General features: G+C 40.8%; 4 protein-coding genes and 1 pseudogene across 4 annotated transcripts; all 5 read right to left on the bottom strand.

Moving 5' to 3' along the window:
• LOC128491739 (olfactory receptor 5V1-like) lies at nt 1-927 on the bottom strand. Its single transcript, XM_053464054.1, has one exon. It carries the CDS (start codon nt 925-927, stop codon nt 1-3), a length of 927 nt encoding a protein of 308 aa, XP_053320029.1.
• A 4164-nt stretch (nt 928-5091) lies between these two features.
• LOC128491738 (olfactory receptor 5V1-like) lies at nt 5092-6009 on the bottom strand. The gene has a single exon (XM_053464053.1). The coding sequence runs from the start codon at nt 6007-6009 to the stop codon at nt 5092-5094; it is 918 nt and encodes a 305-aa protein (XP_053320028.1).
• A 4693-nt stretch (nt 6010-10702) lies between these two features.
• LOC128491737 (olfactory receptor 5V1-like) lies at nt 10703-11629 on the bottom strand (annotated as a pseudogene).
• Nucleotides 11630-16600: 4971 nt separating this feature from the next.
• On the bottom strand, nt 16601-17527 carry LOC128491736 (olfactory receptor 1361-like). Its single transcript, XM_053464051.1, has one exon. It carries the CDS (start codon nt 17525-17527, stop codon nt 16601-16603), a length of 927 nt encoding a protein of 308 aa, XP_053320026.1.
• Nucleotides 17528-19842: 2315 nt separating this feature from the next.
• LOC128491735 (olfactory receptor 24-like) lies at nt 19843-20655 on the bottom strand. Its single transcript, XM_053464050.1, has one exon. The coding sequence runs from the start codon at nt 20653-20655 to the stop codon at nt 19843-19845; it is 813 nt and encodes a 270-aa protein (XP_053320025.1).
• Nucleotides 20656-21108: the final 453 nt, after the last annotated feature.

Here is a 21108-nt window from a genome sequence, read left to right as displayed (position 1 = left end):
TTATATGTACATTTTACGTTGTTTTTTTAGAAATATAAATGTCATTATTGTCCTTTTTATCTCTTCGTTCCTTAGACTGTATATAAGAGGGTTCAGCATCGGGGTCAAAATAGAATAGCACACAGATATCATTTTTTGTAAACCAAGGAATTGTCCTTCAGATGGAACCAGATAGTTAAACATAATGGTCCCGTAAAATACACAGACCACAATCAGGTGGGAGCTGCAGGTGGAGAAGGCCTTTTGCCTTCCAGCTGAGGTGGAGATCCGAAGAATGGCAAGAATGATGTTTATATAAGTTCCAGAGATAACAATTAATGGTAGAAATAAGAATGGGATAGAATTAAATACACTTACTATTTCATTAGCTGATGTGTCTGAACAAGAAAGTCTGAGAAGTGGAAGAAGGTCACAATAAAAATGGTAAATAATATTGGACCCACAAAATGTCATCTTCTGCAGAAGAACAATATGTGGGAAAGCAAACGCTATTCCACATGCCCATGATATACTTGCAAGAAGAATACAAAGTTTAAGGTCCATAATGGTGGAATAACGCAATGGGTTGCAGATGGCCAAATATCGGTCGTAGGACATCACGGTGAGGAGGAGACACTCATTAGCTCCAGATACAGAAAACAAATACAACTGAATAAAGCATCCAGACAGAGAAATAGCGCTTCCTTCTTTCAATATAATGTGGAGCATTTCAGGTACAATGGTTGTGGAGATAAGGATGTCGTTGAAGGACAGGTGGCTGAGGAAGAAGTACATCGGAGCGTTGATGTGTTGACACACGATGACCAGTAATATGATGGTGAAATTAGTAGATAATGTGGAAACATAACTTACAAGAAACAATAAGAAGAGTATGCTTTTAGTGTTGTGGGTGTTCTCAAATCCCAGGATCCAGAATTCTCTGACCATTGTCTTGTTCTGAATATAATCCAACTTTAAAGAAAAAAAATACATGATAAAAAATCTCAGAAACATATTTTTTAAATATTTATTTAGGCAGATGGCACAGCAATACTGTGGAAAATCACTGGTTTGCAGACTGAATGACTGGATTTCTGTCAAACGTTTGGAGAAGCTACTGCTAAGAAGGAAGCTGGAGCTACACGCGAGGACACTGGTGCTTCGGTTTTGGGAAGGGCTTGGATTAAACAGTCTGTGGCTCATAGAGTCTAGAAAAGTGGATTAAAATATACAATTTCCAACATTTTCAAAATTATTTTTATATAATTCATAGTTAATTACTTAGTCTGTACATTTATTTCAGTTTTTAGACCAGTGCATCCAGCCCTTTGTAGTTAGTTATCACTGATGCAGAAGAGGTACATGGAATCTGATGGTAGATGAGAGTTATCTGGCTCAGCTGGTCTACCTATGTTTTGGGCGCAGGACCTCAAAACTAGCCTGGTTCTTTGGCTAATCTTAGGTCCGTATTTCCATGCAGACTTAAATTCTCTTTGTCTCATCTTTCTCTTTTGTCAAGACTATTGTCTTCAATTGCTAACTATAACAGGGTCTGATATTATCTTGAACAGTTCAAGTAATTTTGAAATGAAACAACATTATTTACATGTCAACAAGATCCTGTCTATAGCTCTGTCTATAATGAATCTATGACTGTTGAATAGGCTGAACGCGCATCTCCTTTTCACCTGCATCTCCCCTTCTCATTATATTTGTCTCATTAAACACACAATAAAAACAGATCGTCTCTGCACACTGTTATATGCTACCAAGAACGCATCTCCTAAGCTTAGTTGGATAAATCTTACCATGGTCAGCAAATGTAGAGACTCCAAATCCGAATGTCTTCCGGACAGTGATACTTTTGTTGAGCAGAACGTGAACGGGCTGATAATGAGCTCTTTTTTATGGCTCTCGGTGTTCTACTGTCATAACTTCCAGAATCCTCAAGAGGTCCCTTTGTTGGGACTTTAATTGACTCCAAAGTCACAAGACAGCTAATTATTCTCAAGCAGATTTACAAGAAATGTTTTTCTAAATGTATTGTATATTTCTATAAAATTACATCAATAATTTGAATCCGGTCTATTTACAGGTAGAAAACTTGCATTTACTCCCGTAGACAACGACAAATTTACTGCAACTTTAAATGTGAGTTGCTAACCTTCTCAATGAGTGATGGGAGTAATTAAAACATTTTTGGGGGAGATTATATATCCCTCTGCTAAAACATATAAGGGTTAAATATTTAAAAAGCCCTAGGGGAGACATGGACCCTCAACCATGTCTCCCCCCTAGCTCTATCCCGTTTACATTAAGATGGGGGGTTAAAATTGAAAGAGTGCCTCCTGGAGTCACTTTTGCCCTCCCAACTTTCCGGCCATTAAGTTCAAAGGGGTTCAAAATAAATTATATTCCAATTGGAGGGACATCCAGCCCCCTCATCCAGTCCTGCTTATCCCTACCTCTGTCCCGCATTGCAGGGGCAGAGGAAGGGTGAGGCGAGAGCGGTACTCACCTCAGGTGCAGCTGCAAGGTGACGCAGAGCTGCCCAATCAGCAGCTGTAGCCTGCAGGACTAGTTGGGAGATCACATTAGGGAGCATGAGGTCTGTCACTTCAGACCGAGCTTTACTGCTCCCTAATCAATATGCGCCGTAAAATAATGCAGGGCAGGGGGAATGACATCGTACCCCCGCGCTCTGCATTAACAGCCGGCACATAGTGATGAGGGAGCAGCATACCGGGGAACTTCTGGGCTCCAGCTTCCCGAAGCCTTCCCTTGTGGGACGCGGCCAGGACTGCCCACTGACATCAGCAGACGGTCCTGTGACATCAGGGGGGCGTTCCTGCTGACGGCAGCGGGAAACACCCCAATTAAAAGGGGAAATGGGCAGGGAGCAAGGTGCACCAAGACCCCGCTCCTGTGACCCGGAGGATTCGGGACTTGACTCAGAGAAGCAGTGGTTCAAACGGCAATCTCTGGGTCAAAAGTTCTTAGGTATGGGGGCAGTAAAGTGAGGTCTGAAGTGACAGACCTTGCACTCCCACCACAGGATGGAAGATGGAGGAATAAGGATGTAGGAAGAGGTAAAAGGGAGAAAGGGGTATAAGGGCAGTGTATGTGTATGTATGTGTGTGTTTGTAAGCTTGTGTGTGTGAATGGGCAGGTGTGTGTAAGGGCAGTGTATCTGTATATGTGTGTGTAAGGGCAGTGTATTTGTATATGTGTGTGTAAAGGCAGTGTATTTGTATATGTGTGTGTGTGTAAGGGCAGTATATGTGTATATGTATGTGTGTAAGAGCAGTATATGTGTATATGTGTGTTCATGGGCAGGTGTGTGTAAAGGCAGTATGTATGGACAGGCATGTGTAAGGGCTGTGTATGTGTATATGTGTGTTTATGGGCAGGTGTGTGTGTAAAGGCAGTGTGTAAGAGTCCTGGGAGAAAGGCTCACATTAGCCTTTTTAAATTATCACTGGAAGAGTTGACTACTCTTCCGGTGATACTCAGCCAGCATTATGGTGGACACCTGGCTGGCTGGCTGAGCCTCATCTGAACTGTAGTTAACAGCAGATGATGTGACAGGTGTTAGTTGTGAATTACAACTCTCGCGATGCCTAGTCATGATGGACTCCTGGCTGGCTGAGCATCATGGGAATTGTAATTCACAGCTAACATCTGCAGCTTTATCTACTGTTAACTGCACTTCCCATGATGCTCAGTAGTATGTCCGGCTGAGCCTCATGGGAATTCAGTTCAATGTGTTGGTTATTTTTTGTGCTGACAAAAAAGAAGTGTGTTTTAAGTGTCAATACAAGCGCGACATTGTCAATTTTGAGGGGGAAATTCAGTGTCCTGTACGGTGGAGCTGGATATGTGCCAGTGTCTACCTACTCCCAGTGCCCTGCTACTATTGCTGCTACTGCTGAGGAAGGACCAGCCACAGCCACAGTTAAAGTATTGTCCGAAGGCAGGTGAGGGACCAGGAAAGGTGAGCTAAAGGAAAATGGAAGGAAGGCCCTTAATGCGTACGTTTGTAGGCATCCCTAAAGAAATGGGTCCTGAGGTTTTTTTTAAAAGATCAAAGGCCCGGAAGAAAGAGGGATAGGTCGGGAAGGACATTTCAAAGGTTAAGAGCAGCCCTTAAAAAATCTTGCATGAGAACTAGAAATCATGTTATAGGACAGACAGGACAGATTATATGAGAACCCATGGACCCACGGAGTAGTAAAAAGTACCGCCACCAGCTTCACTTGCACAATGCTTTTTTCCCGTCCCACAGGCTTCATCAGAGATGCTGATAGGTTGCTTCCACAGAATAAAGTTTTGTCTTCAAACTATAGGACTTCCTCAATTTGTCAACCAATCGGTATACATTCTGATATAACACGTGAGACAATCAGGATTCAGGAGATCACATGAGGGAAGCCATCAATCGACTCAAGCACCCATATTACTACAAGGCTTTGTCAGTTACGATATAACCTGTGTCATTCACCTGTCCGTATCTGCATAACTAGCATCAGTTAAAGAATGGTTGTGTGGGAATGAGTATATATTAGACTTGTACCTGTGGACCAAATATTATTTGGACAAAGTTTTAGTTTTGTTTTTGGTCTATTCGTTTTTTGGACAACTTTGGCTCCCACCATTTTGGTTTGGAGGAAATTCAGGGTTATTTTTTTTTTTCTTCAGAAACAAAATTAGTTGTTTTTACTCACCCTCTCTCCTTACCGTCTCCAACAACCGCTCCCCTGTCTATACTTATTCTTCTTTGATTTCCTGTTGGGGGAGGTGTAATCCTCCCAATTAATCTCTCTCTCTCTCTTTCTCTCTCTCTCTCTCTCTCTCTCTCTCTCTCTCTCTCTCTCTCTCTCTCCCTCTCTCCCTCTCTCCCTCTCTCTCTCTCTCTCTCTCTCTCTCTCACTCTCACTCTCACTCTCTCTCTCTCTCTCTCTCACTCTCACTCATGGGCATCCAGCCAAACTTTAAAAGTCCCAGAGGTGCAGCAGGATACAATCTGGGGGCCACACATACATCTGCTTTATATAGTTAACTACTATTGTATCTGTAATGGTGAGCTATATATTAAGATATGCCATTATATGTTCATTTTACATTGTTTTTTAGAAATATAAATGTCATTATTGTCCTTTTTATCTCTTCGTTCCTTAGGCTGTATATAAGAGGGTTCAGCATCGGGGTCATAATAGTGTAACACACAGAAACCATTTTTTGTAAACCAAGGAATTGTCCTTCAGATGGAACCACATAATTAAACATAATGGTCCCGTAAAATACACAGACCACAATCAGGTGGGAGCTGCATGTGGAGAAGGCTTTTTGTCTTCCAGCTGAGGTGGAGATCCGGAGAATGGCCAGAATGATGTTTATATAAGTTCCAGAGATAAAAATGAATGGTAGAAATAAGAATGGGATAGAATTAATTACACTTACTATTTCATTAGCTGATGTGTCTGAACAAGAAAGGCTGAGAAGTGGAAGAAGGTCACAATAAAAATGGTAAATAATATTGGACCCACAAAATGTCATCTTCTGCAGAAGAACAATATGTGGGAAAGGAAACGCTATTCCACATGCCCACGATATACTTGCAAGAAGAACACAAAGTTTAAGGTCCATAATGGTGGAATAACGCAATGGGTTGCAGATGGCCAAATATCGGTCGTAGGACATCACGGTGAGGAGGAGACACTCATTAGCAGTGGATATGCAAAAAAAATAAAACTGCATAAAGCATCCAGACAGAGAAATAGAGCTTCCTTCTTTCAATATAATGTGGAGCATTTCAGGTACAATGGTTGTGGAGAGAAGGATGTCGTTGAAGGACAGGTGGCTGAGGAAGAAGTACATCGGAGCTTTGATGTGTTGACACACGATGACCAGTGATATGATGGTGAAATTAGTAGATAATGTGGAAACATAACTTACTAGAAACAATAAGAAGAGAATGCTTTTAGTGTTGTGGGTGTTCTCAAATCCCAGGATCCAGAATTCTCTGACCATTGTCTTGTTCTGAATATAATCCAACTTTAAAGAAAAAAAAATACATGATAAAAAATCTCAGAAACGTATTTTTTAAATATTTATTTAGGCAGATGGCATAACAATACTGTGGAACATCACTGGTTTGCGGACTGAATGATTGGATTTCTCTCAAACGTTTGGAGAAGCTACTGCTAAGAAGGAAGCTGTAGCTACACGCGAGGACACTGGTGCTTCAGTTTTGGGAAAGGCTTGGCTCAGAAAAGTGAGTCTAGAAAAGTGGATTAAAATATAAAATGTCCAACATTTTCAAAATTATTTTTATATTATTCAAAGTTTATTACTTAGTCTCTACATTTATTTCAGTTTTTAGAACAGTGCATCCAGCCCTTTGTAGTTAGTTATCACTGATGCAGAAGAGGTCAACGGAAATAGAGGTTCATCGAATCTAATGGTAGATGAGAGTTATCTGGCTCAGCTGGTCTACCCATGTTTTAGGCGCAGGACCTCAAAAGTAGCCTGGTTCTTTGACTAATCTTAGGTCTGTATTTCCATGCAGACTTAAATTCTCTTTGTCTCATCTTTCTCTTTTGTCAAGACTATTGTCTTCAATTGCTAACTATAACAGGGTCTGATATTATCTTGAACAGTTCAAGTAATTTTGAAATGAAACAACATTATTTACATGTCAACAAGATCCTGTCTATAGATCTGTCTATAATGAATCTATGACTGTTGAATAGGCTGAACGCGCATCTCCTTGTCACCTGCATCCCTTCTCATTATATTTGTCTCATTAAACACACAATAAAAACAGATCGTCTCTGCACAATGTTATATGCTACCAAGAGAGTATCTCCTAAGCTTAGTTGGATAAATCTTACCATGGTTTCTGAATGTAGAGACTCCAAATCTGAATGTCTTCCAGACATTGATACTTTTGTTGAGCAGAACGTGTCCGGGCTGATAATGAGCTCTTTTTTATGGCTCTCGGTGTTCTACTGTCATAACTTCAAGAATCCTCAAGAGGTCTCTTTTTTTTGGGACTTTAATTGACTCCAAAGTCACAAGACAGCTAATTATTCCCAAGCAGATTTGCAAGAAATGTTTTTCTAAACGTATTGTATATTTCTATAAAATTACATCAATAATTTGAATCCGGTCTATTTACAGGTAGAAAACTTGCATTTACTCCCGTAGACAACGACAAATTTACTGCGACTTTAAATGTGAGTTTCTAACCTTCTCAATGAGTGATGGGAGTAATTAAAACATTTTTGGGGGAGATTATATATCCCTCTGCTAAAACATATAAGGGTTAAATATTTAAAAAGCCCTAGGGGAGACATGGACCCTCAACCATGTCTCCCCCCTAGCGCTATCCCGTTTACATTAAGATGGGGGGTTAAAATTGAAAGAGTGCCTCCTGGAGTCACTTTTGCCCTCCCAACTTTCCGGCCATTAAGTTCAAAGGGGTTCAAAATAAATTATATTCCAATTGGAGGGACATCCAGCCCCCTCATCCAGTCCTGCTTATCCCTACCTCTGTCCCGCATTGCAGGGGCAGAGGAAGGGTGAGGCGAGAGCGGTACTCACCTCAGGTGCAGCTGCAAGGTGACGCAGAGCTGCCCAATCAGCAGCTGTAGCCTGCAGGACTAGTTGGGAGATCACATTAGGGAGCATGAGGTCTGTCACTTCAGACCGAGCTTTACTGCTCCCTAATCAATATGCGCCGTAAAATAATGCAGGGCAGGGGGAATGACATCATACCCCCGCGCTCTGCATTAACAGCCGGCACATAGTGATGAGGGAGCAGCATACCGGGGAACTTCTGGGCTCCAGCTTCCCGAAGCCTTCCCTTGTGGGACGCGGCCAGGACTGCCCACTGACATCAGCAGACGGTCCTGTGACATCAGGGGGGCGTTCCTGCTGACGGCAGCGGGAAACACCCCAATTAAAAGGGAAAATGGGCAGGGAGCAAGGTGCACCAAGACCCCGCTCCTGTGACCCGGAGGATTCGGGACTTGACTCAGAGAAGCAGTGGTTCAAACGGCAATCTCTGGGTCAAAAGTTCTTAGGTATGGGGGCAGTAAAGTGAGGTCTGAAGTGACAGACCTTGCACTCCCACCACAGGATGGAAGATGGAGGAATAAGGATGTAGGAAGAGGTAAAAGGGAGAAAGGGGTATAAGGGCAGTGTATGTGTATGTATGTGTGTGTTTGTAAGCTTGTGTGTGTGAATGGGCAGGTGTGTGTAAGGGCAGTGTATTTGTATATGTGTGTGTAAGGGCAGTATATGTGTATATGTGTAAGAGCAGTATATGTGTATATGTGTGTTCATGGGCAGGTGTGTGTAAAGGCAGTATGTATGGACAGGCATGTGTAAGGGCTGTGTATGTGTATATGTGTGTTTATGGGCAGGTGTGTGTAAAGGCAGTGTGTAAGAGTCCTGGGAGAAAGGCTAACATTAGCCTTTTTAAATTATCACTGGAAGAGTTGACTACTCTTCCGGTGATACTCAGCCAGCATTATGGTGGACACCTGGCTGGCTGGCTGAGCCTCATCTGAACTGTAGTTAACAGCAGATGATGTGACAGGTGTTAGTTGTGAATTACAACTCTCGCGATGCCTAGTCATGGTGGACTCCTGGCTGGCTGAGCATCATGGGAATTGTAATTCACAGCTAACATCTGCAGCTTTATCTACTGTTAACTGCACCTCCCATGATGCTCAGTAGTATGTCTAGCTGAGACTCACAGGAATTCAGTTCAATGTGTTGGTTATTTTTTGTGCTGACAAAAAAGAAGTGTGTTTTAAGTGTCGATGCAAGTGCGACATTTCAGTCTGTCTGCTAGTGCCCTGCTCTATCTTCTATCTTACTCTAAGGGATCAATTCCTTAAATATTATCTGTTAATTTTGAGGGGGAAATTGAGTGTCCTGTACGGTGGAGCTGGATATGTGCCAGTGTCTACCTACTCCCAGGGCCCTGCTACTATTGCTGCCACTGCTGAGGAAGGACCAGCCACAGCTACAGTTTAAGTATTGTCCGAAGGCAGGTGAGGGACCAGGAAAGGTGAGCTTAAAGGAAAATGGAAGGAAGGCCCTTAATGCGTACGTTTGTAGGCATCCCTAAAGAAATCCCTAAAGAAATGGGTCTTGAGGGTTTTTTTTAAAAGATCAAAGGCCGGAAGAAAGAGGGATAGGTCGGGAAGGACATTTCAAAGGTTAAGAGCAGCCCTTAAAAAATCTTGCATTAGAACTAGAAATCATGTTATAGGACAGACAGGACAGATTATATGAGAACCCATGGACCCACGGAGTACTAAAAAGTACAGCTATCAGCTTCACTTGCACAATGTTTTTTCCCTCCCACAGGCTTCACCAAAGATGCTGATAGGTTGCTTCCACAGAATAAAGTTTTGTCTTCAAACTATAGGACTTCCTCAATTTGTCAACCAATCGGTATACATTCTGATATAACACGTGAGACACAATCCACTTGGGGGCGCTCATGTAATGAGCTGGATAATATAGGAAAACAAAAAAGAAAAAAACACTGATAGTGTAGAGATTCAAACAAATTATCTCCAGGTGGATAAAATCCAATCAATGCACTCACAATGTGTGTGTGTTGATCTAGATCCAATCAAATCAAGCCTCGGAATCCATATGTGTCATGTATATAAGGAAAGAACAAAAACATAAAAGCCCAAATGGTATAGTATCATCTTAAATCTGAAGACGCCGGGGTAGGGATACACTTACAATTGAGATGATATATATTGCTCGTAGTTCCCAGTTACCGTCCGGTGGTTGTTGTGCCTTCCTTCACAGCTGAGTGTTTTGGATTCCTTTATATCCCAGATCCAGGAGATGTTGGCATGAAGAGAAGTGACTATATAAAATAGTATCACCAACAGAGTTGTGGTGTGTAAAAAGATTTTTTATTCTGAATCCAAGCCATTATTAAAACTAGATTTGCGTATATACAACAAATATTAATTATTGCTACGCATATAAAATCATAAAATCATACATAAAAAGTCCGTATTCGAAATAAGTGAAAGAGCTCTTTAATCCATGCATCCATAACACTTGAGACAATCAGGATTCAGGAGATCACATGAGGGAAGCCATCAATCGACTCAAGCACCCATATTGCTACAAGGCTTTGTCAGTTACGATATATCCTGTGTCATTCATCAGTTAAAGAATGGTTGTGTGGGAATGTGTCTATATTAGACTTATATTATTTGGACAAAGTTTTAGTTTTGTTTTTGGTCTATTCGTTTTTTTGGACAACTTTGGCTCCCACCATTTTGGTTTGGAGGAAATTCAGGGTTATTTTCTTTTTCTTCAGAAACAAAATTAGTTGTTTTTACTCACCCTCTCTCCTTACCGTCTCCAACAACCGCTTCCCTGTCTATACTTGTTCTTCTTTGCTTTCCTGTTGGGGGAGGTGTAATCCTCCCAATTAATCTCTCTCTCTCTCTCTCTCTCTCTCTCCCTCTCTCCCTCTCTCTCTCTCTCTCTCTTTCTCTCTCTCACTCTCTCTCTCTCTCTCTCTCTCTCTCTCTCTCAGATGGGCATCCAGGTGAAATTCAAAAGTCCCAGTGGTGCAGCAGGATACAGTCTGGGGGCCACACATACATCTGTTTTATATAGTTAACTACTATTGTATATGTAATAGTGAGCTATATTTTAAGCTATGCCGTTATATGTACATTTTACTTTGTTTTTTTAGAAATATAAATGTCATTATTGTCCTTTTTATCTCTTCGTTCCTTAGACTGTATATAAGAGGGTTCAGCATCGGGGTCAAAATAGAATAGCACACAGATATCATTTTTTGTAAACCTAGGAATTGTCCTTCAGATGGAACCAGATAGTTAAACATAATGGTCCCGTAAAATACACAGACCACGGTCAGGTGGGAGCTGCAGGTGGAGAAGGCCTTTTGCCTTCCAGCTGAGGTGGAGATCCGAAGAATGGCAAGAATGATGTTTATATAAGTTCCAGAGATAACAATTAATGGTAGAAATAAGAATGGGATAGAATTAAATATACTTACTATTTAATTAGCTGATGTGTCTGAACAAGAAAGTCTGAGAAGTGGAAGAAGGTCACAATAAAAATGGTAAATAATATTGGACCCACAAAATGTCATCTTCTGCAGAAGAACAATATGTGGTAAAGCAAACGCTATTCCACATACCCACGATATACTTGCAAGAAGAATACAAAGTCTAAGGTCCATGATGGTGGAATAACGCAATGGGTTGCAGATGGCCAAATATCGGTCGTAGGACATCACGGTGAGGAGGAGACACTCATTAGCTCCAGATACAGAAAACAAATACAACTGAATAAAGCATCCAGACAGAGAAATAGCGCTTCCTTCTTTCAATATAATGTGGAGCATTTCAGGTACAATGGTTGTGGAGATAAGGATGTCGTTGAAGGACAGGTGGCTGAGGAAGAAGTACATCGGAGCGTTGATGTGTTGACACACGATGACCAGCAATATGATGGTGAAATTAGTAGATAATGTGGAAACATAACTTACAAGAAACAATAAGAAGAGTATGCTTTTAGTGTTGTGGGTGTTCTCAAATCCCAGGATCCAGAATTCTCTGACCATTGTCTTGTTCTGAATATAATCCAATTTTAAAGAAAAAAAAATACATGATAAAAAATCTCAGAAACATATTTTTTAAATATTTATTTAGGCAGATGGCACAGCAATACTGTGGGAAATCACAGGTTTGCAGACTGAATGATTGGATTTCTCTCAAACGTTTGGAGAAGCTACTGCTAAGAAGGAAGCTGGAGCTACACGCGAGGACACTGGTGCTTCAGTTTTGGGAAAGGCTTGGCTCAGAAAAGTGAGTCTAGAAAAGTGGATTAAAATATAAAATGTCCAACATTTTCAAAATTATTTTTATATAATTCATAGTTTAATACTTAGTCTGTACATTTATTTCAGTTTTTAGAACAGTGTATCCAGCCCTTTGTAGTTAGTTATCACTGATGCAGAAGAGGTCAACGGAAATAGATGTTCATCGAATCTGATGGTAGATGAGAGTTATCTGGCTCAGCTGGTCTACCCATGTTTTAGGCGCAGGACCTCAAAACTAGCCTGGTTCTTTGGCTAATCTTAGGTCTGTATTTCCATGCAGACTTAAATTCTCTTTGTCTCGTCTTTCTCTTTTGTCAAGACTATTGTCTTCAATTGCTAACTATAACAGGGTCCGATATTATCTTGAACAGTTCAAGTATTTTTGAAATTAAACAACATTATTTACGTGTCAACAAGATCCTGTCTATACATCTGTCTATAATGAATCTATGACTGTTGAATAGGCTGAGCGCGCATCTCCTTTTCACCTGCATCTCCCCTTCTCATTATATTTGTCTCATTAAACACACAATAAAAACTGATCATCTCTGCACAGTGTTATATGCTACCAAGAACGCATCTCCTAAGCTTAGTTGGATAAATCTTACCATGGTTTCTGAATGTAGAGACTCCAAATCCGAATGTCTTCCAGACAGTGATACTTTTGTTGAGCAGAACGTGGACGGGTTGATAATGAGCTCTTTTTTATGGCTCTCGGTGTTCTACTGTCATAACTTCAAGAATCCTCAAGAGGTCTCTTTGTTTGGGACTTTAATTGTCTCCAAAGTCACAAGACAGCTAATTATTCTCAAGAAGATTTACAAGAAATGTTTTTGTAAATGTATTGTATATTTCTATAAAATGACATCAATAATTGGAATCCGGTCTATTTACAGGTAGAAAACTTGCATTTACTCCCGTAGACAACTACAAATTTACTGCAACTTTAAATGTGAGTTGCTAACCTTCTCAATGAGTGATGGGAGTAATTAAAACATTTTTGGGGGAGATTATATATCCTTCTGCTAAAACATATAAGGGTTAAATATTTAAAAAGCCCTAGGAGAGACATGGACCCTCAACCATGTCTCCCCCCTAGCGCTATCCCGTTTACATTGAGATGGGGGGTTAAAATTGAAAGAGTGCCTCCTGGAGTCACTTTTGCCCCCCCAACTTTCCAGCCATTAAGTTCAAAGGGGTTCAAAATAAATTATATTCCAATTGGAGGGACATCCAGCCCCCTCATCCAGTCCTGCTTATCCCTACCTCTGTCCCGCATTGCAGGGGCAGAGGAAGGGTGAGGCGAGAGCGGTACTCACCTCAGGTGCAGCTGCAAGGTGACGCAGAGCTGCCCAATCAGCAGCTGTAGCCTGCAGGACTAGTTGGGAGATCACATTAGGGAGCATGAGGTCTGTCACTTCAGACCTCGCTTTACTGCTCCCTAATCAATATGCGCCGTAAAATAATGCAGAGCACAGGGAATGACATCGTACCCCGCGCTCTGCATTAACAGCCGGCACATAGTGATGAGGGAGCAGCATACCGGGGAACTTCTGGGCTCCAGCTTCCCGAAGCCTTCCCTTGTGGGACGCGGCCAGGACTGCCCACTGACATCAGCAGACGGTCCTGTGACATCAGGGGGGCGTTCCTGCTGACGGCAGCGGGAAACAGCCCAATTAAAAGGGAAAATGGGCAGGGAGCAAGGTGCGCCAAGACCCCGCTCCCGTGACCCGGAGGATTCGGGTCTTGACTCAGAGAAGCAGTGGTTCAAACGGCAATCTCTGGGTCAAAAGTTCTTAGGTATGGGGCCAGTAAAGTGAGGTCTGAAGTGACAGACCTTGCACTCCCACTACAGGATGGAAGATGGAGGAATAAGGATGTAGGAAGAGGTAAGAGGGAAGAAAGGGGTATAAGGGCAGTGTATGTGTATGTATGTGTGTGTTTGTAAGCTTGTGTGTGTGAATGGGCAGGTGTGTGTAAGGGCAGTGTATCTGTATATATGTGTGTAAGGGCAGTGTATTTGTATATGTGTGTGTAAGGGCAGTGTATTTGTATATGTGTGTGTAAGGGCAGTATATGTGTATGTATGTGTGTGTTTGTAAGCTTGTGTGTGTGAATGGGCAGGTGTGTGTAAGGGCAGTGTATCTGTATATGTGTGTGTAAGGGCAGTGTATTTGTATATGTGTGTGTAAGGGCAGTGTATTTGTATATGTGTGTGTGTGTAAGGGCAGTATGTGTGTATATGTATGTGTGTAAGAGCAGTATATGTGTATATGTGTGCTCATGGGCAGGTGTGTGTGTAAAGGCAGTATGTATGGACAGGCACGTGTAAGGGCTATGTATGTGTATATGTGTATTTATGGGCAGGTGTGTGTAAAGGCAGTGTGTAAGAGTCCTGGGAGAAAGGCTAACATTACCCTTTTTAAATTATAACTAGAAGAGTTGACTGGAAGAGTTGACTACCGCCAGCATTATGGTGGACACCTGGCTGGCTGAGAATCATGGGAATTGTAGTTCACAGCTGGCATCTGCAGCTTTACTGTTGACTGCGCTTTTCATGATGCTCAGCCAACATCAGGAAGCTGTATGTCTGGCTGAGCCTCATGTGAACTGTAGTTAACACCAGATGATGTGACAGTTGTTAATTACAACTCTCACGATGCCTAGTCATGGTGGACACCTGGCTGGCTGAGCATCATGGGAATTGTAATTCACAGCTAACATCTGCAGCTTTATCTACTCTTAACTGCACTTCCCATGATGCTCAGTAGTATGTCTAGCTGAGCCTCACAGGAATTCAGTTCAATGTGTTGGGTATTTTTTGTGTTTTAAGTGTCAATGTAAGCGCGACATTTCAGTCTGTCTGCCAGTGCCAGCCCTGTGCCCTGCTTCAGCTCAATCTTCTATCTTACTCTGAGGGATCAATTCCTTAAATATTATCTGTTAATTTTGAGGGGGAAATTCAGTGTCCTGTACGGTGGAGCTGGATATGTGCCTGTGTCTACCTACTCCCAGGGCCCTGCTACTATTGCTGCCACTGCTGAGGAAGGACCAGCCACAGCCACAGTTAAAGTATTGTCCGAAGGCAGATGAGGGACCAGGAAAGGTGAGCTAAAGGAAAATGGAAGGAAGGCCCTTAATGCGTACGTTTGTAGACATCCCTAAAGAAATGGGTCTTGAGGTTTTTTTTTAAAAGATCAAAGGCCCGGAAGAAAGAGGGATAGGTCGGGAAGGACATTTCAATGGTTAAGAGCAGCCCTTAAAACTTCTTGCGTGAGAACTAGAAATCATGTTACAGGAGAGACAGGACAAATGACATGAGAACCCGCGGACGCTGCTATTCCGTCACAGAGTAGTAAAAAGTACCGCTACCAGCTTCACTTGCACACTGCTTTTTTCCCTCCCACAGGCTTCATCAGAGATGCTGATAGGTTGCTTCCACAGAATAAAGTTTTGTCTTCAAACTATAGGACTTCCTCAATTTGTCATCCAATCGGTATACATTCTGATAAAACACGTGAGACAATCAGGATTCAGGAGATCACATGAGGGAAGCCATCAATCGACTCAAGCACCCATATTGCTACAAGGCTTTATCAGTTCCGATACATGCTGTGTACCTGCATAACTAGCATCCGTTAAATAATGGTTGTGTGGGGATGTGTATATATTAGACTTGTACCTGTGGACCAACAATTATTTAGACAAAGTTTTAGTTTTGTTTTTGGTCTATTCGTTTTTGGACAATTTGGAGAAAATTCAGGGTTACCCCCCCCCAGATACAAAATGTGTTGTTTTTACTCACCCTCTCTCCTTATCGTCTCCAACAACTACTTCCCTGTCTATACTTGTTCTTCTTTGCTTTCCTGTTTCTCCTTCTCCACTGCTCTGTCTCCGATTCTGCTTCTCTATAGCTTTCCGCCCCGCTTCTATTCAGTGACCTTTTGCGACAGACTGGAATCATCCCCACACACAATAAGGGCAACCTCTCCCATTCCTCCAATCAGAGGAGAGTATGTCCCCATGATGTGCATGGAGGCATAGCGGGCACACAAAGCAGTTTATACGGCTACCAAAACCTTATTAATGTGTTGGGGGAGGTGCAATTAAACCTCCTTCCAATTAACCCCTGGACAGCAAGCTGCAACCAGACTGATGAGGAGCCAACAACCTCAAATATGTGCAAACAGGGAAAAGAAAAATGTTGGTGCGCTAAGCTAGTCACAGGCTCAAATAATACAAATGTATAATACGAGGCCTACCAAACAGGTGTAAGCATGCAGCAAGAAACAGTGTATTGGCTGTACAATGTATACAAAAAGCAAAAACTGTCTGCGCTTCTTACCCTAATAAAGTTGGCAACAAATATATAAACATAATATAAATGAGAGGTTTTGGTTATATGAATTGGCCAAAGCATAATTAAGCTCACCCGCCACGTCAAGGCACACTCTCGATAGGGTGAGAACCGACTCTCACCTCCTACATAGTGGGCACACAAAGCAGTTTATACGGCTACCAAAACCTTATTAATGTGTTGGGGGGGGTGCAATCCTCCCAATTAATCTCCCTCTCTCTCAGATGGGCATCCAGATGAAATTCAAAAGTCCCAGAGGTGCAGCAGGATACAGTCTGGGGGCCACACATACATCTGTTTTATATAGTTAACTACTATTGTATATGTAATAGTGAGCTATATTTTAAGATATGCCATTATATGTACATTTTACGTTGTTTTTTTAGAAATATAAATGTCATTATTGTCCTTTTTATCTCTTCGTTCCTTAGACTGTATATAAGAGGGTTCAGCATCGGGGTCAAAATAGTATAACACACAGAAACCATTTTTTGTAAACCTAGGAATTGTCCTTCAGATGGAACCAGATAGTTAAACATAATGGTCCCATAAAATACACAGACCACAATCAGGTGGGAGCTGCAGGTGGAGAAGGCCTTTTGTCTTCCAGCTGAGGTGGAGATCCGGAGAATGGCAAGAATGATGTTTATATAAGTTCCAGAGATAAAAATGAATGGTAGAAACAAGAATGGGATAGAATTTAATACACTTACCATTTCATTAGCTGATGTGTCTGAACAAGAAAGGCTGAGAAGTGGAAGAAGGTCACAATAAAAATGGTAAATAATATTAGGCCCACAAAATGTCATCTTCTGCAGAAGAACAATATGTGGTAAAGCAAACGCTATTCCACATGCCCATGATATACTTGCAAGAAGAATACAAAGTTTAAGGTCCATAATGGTGGAATAACGCAATGGGTTGCAGATGGCCAAATATCGGTCGTAGGACATCACAGTGAGGAGGAAACACTCATTAATACCCGATAAAGAAATGAAGTAGAATTGGGTGAAGCATCTAGACAAAGAAGTAGCACACCCTTCTCTCAATATAATGTGGAGCATTTCAGGTACAATGGTGGTGGAGAGAAGAATGTCATTGAAAGACAGGTGGCTGAGGAAGAAGTACATCGGAGCATTTAAATGGCGGTACGCGGAGACCAGTAAGATAATCATGAAATTAGTAGATAATGTGGAAACATAACTTAATAGAAACAAAAAGAAGAGTATGCTTTTAGTGTTGTGGGTGTTCTCAAATCCCAGGATCCAGAATTCTCTGACCATTGTCTTGTTCCTAATATAATCCAACTTTAAAGAAAAATAATACATGATAAAAAATCTCAAAAACATTTTTTTTAAACAAAATTTTGGCAGATGGCACAACAATACTGTGGAAAATCACTGGTTTGCAGACTGAATGATTGGATTTCTCTCAAACGTTTGGAGAAGCTACTGCTAAGAAGGAAGCTGGAGCTACACGCGAGGACACTGGTGCTTCAGTTTTGGGAAGGGCTTGGATTAAACAGTCTGTGGCTCATAGAGTCTAGAAAAGTGGATTAAAATACTCAATTTCCAACATTTTCAAAATTATTTTTATATAATTCATATTTTAGTACTTAATTAGTAATTTTGTTTCGTAATTTGTTATCACTGATGCAGAAGTGATCAACGGAAATAGAGGTTCATCCTAAACTGTATAGGATTTTAAACAAGATTAACGTACATCTGTCTACAATCAAAATCCCGCAAAACAAAATCTATGACTGTTGAATAGGCTGAACGCGCATCTCCTTTTCACCTGCATCCCTTCTCATTGTATTTCTCTCATTAAATAGACAATAAAAACGGATCGTCTCTGCACAATGTTATATGCTACCAAGAACGCATCTCCTAAGCTTAGTTGGATAAATCTTACCATGGTTTGCGAATGTAGAGACTCCAAATCCAAATGTCTTCCAGACAGTGATACTTTTGTTGAGCAGAACGTGAACGGGCTGGTAATGAGCTCTTTTTTATGGCTCTCGGTGTTCTACTCATTACTTCAAGAATCCTCAAGAGGTCTCTTTGTTGGTAATTTAATTGTCTCCGAAGTCACAAGACAGCTAATTATTCTCAAGAAATGTTTTTCTAAATGTATTGAATATTTTTAAAAAATGACATCAATAATTTGCTTCCGGTCTATTCATATAATTGTATTAACTTTAGAAAACAAGAGAAACGGAAGCTATTTTTCGACCATTTTTTATCATGTAAAAAAGCATTCTGCTTCAGAGCGTATCATGAATGTCTCAAAAGAGTATAGGGTTAATAGCTACATTTTTCCATGTAAAATTGAGTCTATGCACTAAACTGTGAGTGCTTGAGAGTTGGCAACGATTGCTAGAGGGTGAGAAAGGGGTATGGTCATTATCAATTCCTTCCCCATTGATTCTGTCGAACTTGCAAACTTTTTTTTTCTATTTTTGGGGTTTTTTTTTTTATTAAACTGTTAGACGAAAGGATCATGGGAATATATTTTATTTGAATAAATGCAAATGAGCACACTGCCACATATGGCTAATATATGTTCGGACAGAATGCTGCCCTCTGTTGGTTAGATACATTAAGTTGCATAATAACTTTGGATTTCAAGCATATGGAACAATGCTACTCAATGTAAAACCAACAGAGGGCAGCATTCTGTCCGAAGATACATTAGCCATATGTGGCAGTGTGTTCATTTGCATTTATTCAAATAAAATATATTCCCATGATCCTTTCGTCTAACAGTTTAATACAAAAAAAACCCCCAAATAAATAGAAAAAAAAAGAGTTTGCAAGTTCGACAGAACCCAGGACCATATTTAATATGAGACAAAAGGAGCAGCTGCCTTGTGCCCAGTCATTTCTGGGGCCCATAACAGCTGTCCCTTGAGCCTCTAACAACCACAGTCGCAAGTGTGACTGCTCTCACCACTCTAGGGTTGCCAGGGGGGCTCTGCGATCACTTCTGCACTGGCCCATAGCTTATCCCTGTGTTGTTTGCACATTGTATGTATGTAGGGAAGTTCTACGTATGCAGTCTGCGTTCCAGGGCAAGTAGATGTGCGATTTGGGTGCTAGTGCAACTGAGGGTTCCCATGTATTATTTATTTGATCAATATCATCAGTGCTCAGGTTGCTTGTGATTTGTCAGTAGCTCTATACCTACAATGCTAGTAATAAAGTCATGAAATCCTTTTAAATGGCCACTGACTCAATCATATGCCACTCTCCTTTCGGCCATCAGTTTCTTTTGGGGTGGAGAGAATAACACAAAAATTGCTAAATTAAAAAAAGAATCTGTATGTATCCTATTACCTCTAGGTCTAATGTCCATTTGAGTTTATTTTTTTGTAAATAAACAAGATTAAGTTAATCTCTTTGAATACCTCAGTGATTTCTAAAGATGAGTCAGAATGCAAGCTTTGAAGGGGGAGTCTTCTCCAGGTGTATTGCACCCCTACAATATGTGGTTATTCTTGTGTATTGGTCTATTTGATCAAACTTCAGAGGTTTAACTCCATATCACATATACTTTTAGTAATATAATTTAATATTTAATAAAACTCTCAAAACGCTCACTTTAACACATTTTTTTGGGGGGAGATACATTTCATTATCGCCCTTTTCATGGTTTCATTTCTTAGACTGTATATTAAGGGGTTTAGCATTGGGATCAGAATAGTGTAACACACAGAAGCCGTTTTTTGTAAACCTAGGAATTGTCCTTCAGATGGAACCAGATAATTAAACACCAACGTCCCATAATACATACAGACCACGGTCAGGTGGGAGCTGCAGGTGGAGAAGGCTTTTTGTCTTCCAGATGATGTAGAGATCCGGAGGATGGCGACAATGATGTTCATATAAGTTACAGAAATGAAAATAAAAGGTAGAAATAATATTGGGACAGAATTGATAGCATTCACAATTTCACTAGTTGATATGTCTGAACAAGAAAGTTTGAGAAGTGGAAGAAGGTCACAATAAAAATGGTTAATTACATTAGACCCACAAAATGTCATTTTGTTGAAAAGAACAATATGTGGTAAAGCAATAAGTACTCCACAGACCCAAGATGAACCTACAAGAAGAATACAAAGTTTGAGGTCCATGATGGAGGAATAACGCAATGGGTTACAGATGGCCAAATACCGGTCGTAGGACATCACGGTGAGGAGGAAACACTCATTAATAGCCGATAAAGAAAAGAAATATAATTGAGTTAAGCATCCAGACAGGGAAATAGAACTCCCTTCTCTCAAAATAATCTGAAGCATTTCAGGTTCAATGGTTGTGGTGAGAAGGATGTCGTTGGAAGACAGGTGGCTGAGGAAGAAGTACATCGGAGCTTTCAAATGGCGGTACGTGGAGACCAATAAGATAATCATGAAATTAGTAGATAATGTTAAAATATAACTTATTAGAAACAAAAAGAAGAGTATGCTTTTAGTGTTGTGGGTGTTCTCAAATCCCAGGATCCAGAACTCTTTGAAAATTGTCTTGTTCTTAACATAATCCAACTTTAAAGAAAAAAAAAAATACATGATAAAAAAAAAATCACAAAAACACTTTTTTAAAATAGACATCGAAACACACAGTGGAACATCATTGGTTATTTGCAGATGGAATGATTAGATTTCTCTCAAACACTTGCAAAGAAGTAATCTATAGAGAGAAGCGAGGACACTGGTGTATGGGTTTTGGGAAGGGCTTGGATTAAACAGTGTCTGGTTCATGAGGTCTAGAAAAGTAGACTATTTCTTCAGTTTTTAGAACTATGTATCTAGCCCTGGGTAATTTGCACTGCTCCTTAATAGTAGATTAGATTGCAGAATCTAAAG

Source organism: Spea bombifrons, chromosome 4, assembly GCF_027358695.1.
Source record: "Spea bombifrons isolate aSpeBom1 chromosome 4, aSpeBom1.2.pri, whole genome shotgun sequence".
Lineage (NCBI taxonomy): Eukaryota > Metazoa > Chordata > Amphibia > Anura > Pelobatidae > Spea > Spea bombifrons.
Note: the sequence above shows the minus strand (reverse complement) of the source record. Positions and strands in the feature narration are given on the sequence as shown.